The sequence below is a fragment of the Centroberyx affinis genome, unplaced genomic scaffold, assembly GCF_046629955.1.
Source record: "Centroberyx affinis isolate AG114_WGS23_722 - 3 ecotype Tasmania unplaced genomic scaffold, CSIRO-AGI_Caff_v1 ptg007440l_1, whole genome shotgun sequence".
Lineage (NCBI taxonomy): Eukaryota > Metazoa > Chordata > Actinopteri > Beryciformes > Berycidae > Centroberyx > Centroberyx affinis.
The window spans coordinates 1-1,219 of NW_027283755.1; the positions used below are offsets into that span (position 1 = coordinate 1).

The 1,219-nt window shown below is 39.3% G+C and overlaps 1 protein-coding gene across 1 annotated transcript; it reads left to right on the forward strand.

The window, feature by feature from the left end:
• Positions 1 to 258: 258 nt before the first annotated feature.
• On the forward strand, positions 259 to 913 carry LOC139639587 (EEF1A lysine methyltransferase 3-like; the record flags this gene model as incomplete). The annotated part of the gene is made up of 1 exon (XM_071513715.1): positions 259 to 913. A coding segment is annotated over one exon (398 nt), but the record flags the coding sequence as incomplete, so codon positions are not given.
• Between the last annotated feature and the right edge of the window lie 306 nt (positions 914 to 1,219).

The window sequence follows — 1,219 nt, forward strand, 5'->3', positions numbered from 1 at the left end:
ATATATATATATATATATATATATATATATATATATATATATATATTTATAATATATTATATATATATATATATATATATATTTATTTAAGTATTTCTAGATGGATATAGATATAGCCTACACATACACCATGCACATTATTCATGTGTAGGCTATATCTATATCCATCTAGAAATACTTAAATATATATAAATACAAATATATATATATATATACTTGACAATATTAATGAGTTAACCTTGACCTATCTTGTTTCAGGAGCAGAAGTGACCCTTACAGACCTTCCTCTGGCCGTTCCACAGCTTGAGACCAACGTCTCTGCTAACATGCCGTCCAGCGGTTGGCCCTCCGTCCCGCCGGCCGTCCTCCCTCTGTCCTGGGGTCAGGACCAGCTCAGCTTCCCCTCAGACTGGGATCTGGTGCTGGGCGCGGACATCGTCTACCTCTCAGAGACTTACCCGCTTCTACTGGAGACGCTGGTTCATCTGTGCAAAAACGGCGCCGTGGTGTATCTTTCGTCCAAGATGCGAAGAGAGCATGGGACTCCCGGTTTCTATGAAGAGAGCCTGCCAAGTAGATTTCATGTGGAGCTCGCGCACCGTGACGCCAAGCAGAACATTAACATCTACAAGGCTTCACTGAGGAGAGAGCAGTGACAGCAGCGACAGCCTGCTTCACCTGGCTGCTGCGACTTGGATTCATTTTTGTAATCACAGATCACCAGCTGTGCCTCCGGTTCCTTAGGTGCCTTTTTTTTTGTTTTGTTTTTTTAAGAGAATTTACATAAGATGCAGTGAATGGATGCTGCAGAATACACAACTATAGGAGGCAACAGCTCAACGGTGTGTAATTTTTGTTTCATATATTTACATGGATATTATATGTTGACTGTCACTTGAAATCTTCAACATCCTCTGCCACTTGTCAAGAAGTTTTTTTTTGTAATAAATTTTCTAATGCAATTACAAGAGAAACAGTTTTTGATGTGACCTTTGTCTTGTATTCTGCTGATTTGACAGGTGTCTTCACCTGTTTAAATGTGTCTACAGTGTGGAAGACATATTGACTTGTAGATTTTTGTTGGCAATATGTCCACCCAATTTGTTTTTTCTGCTTTATAAATGTATTTTTGCTCACCCTGTCTTACCTAAACAGGTTGTAAGTGGAGAATTGTAGCTGTTACTAGTGCAAATAACAAATCCCAATCTCCTCCATTTCA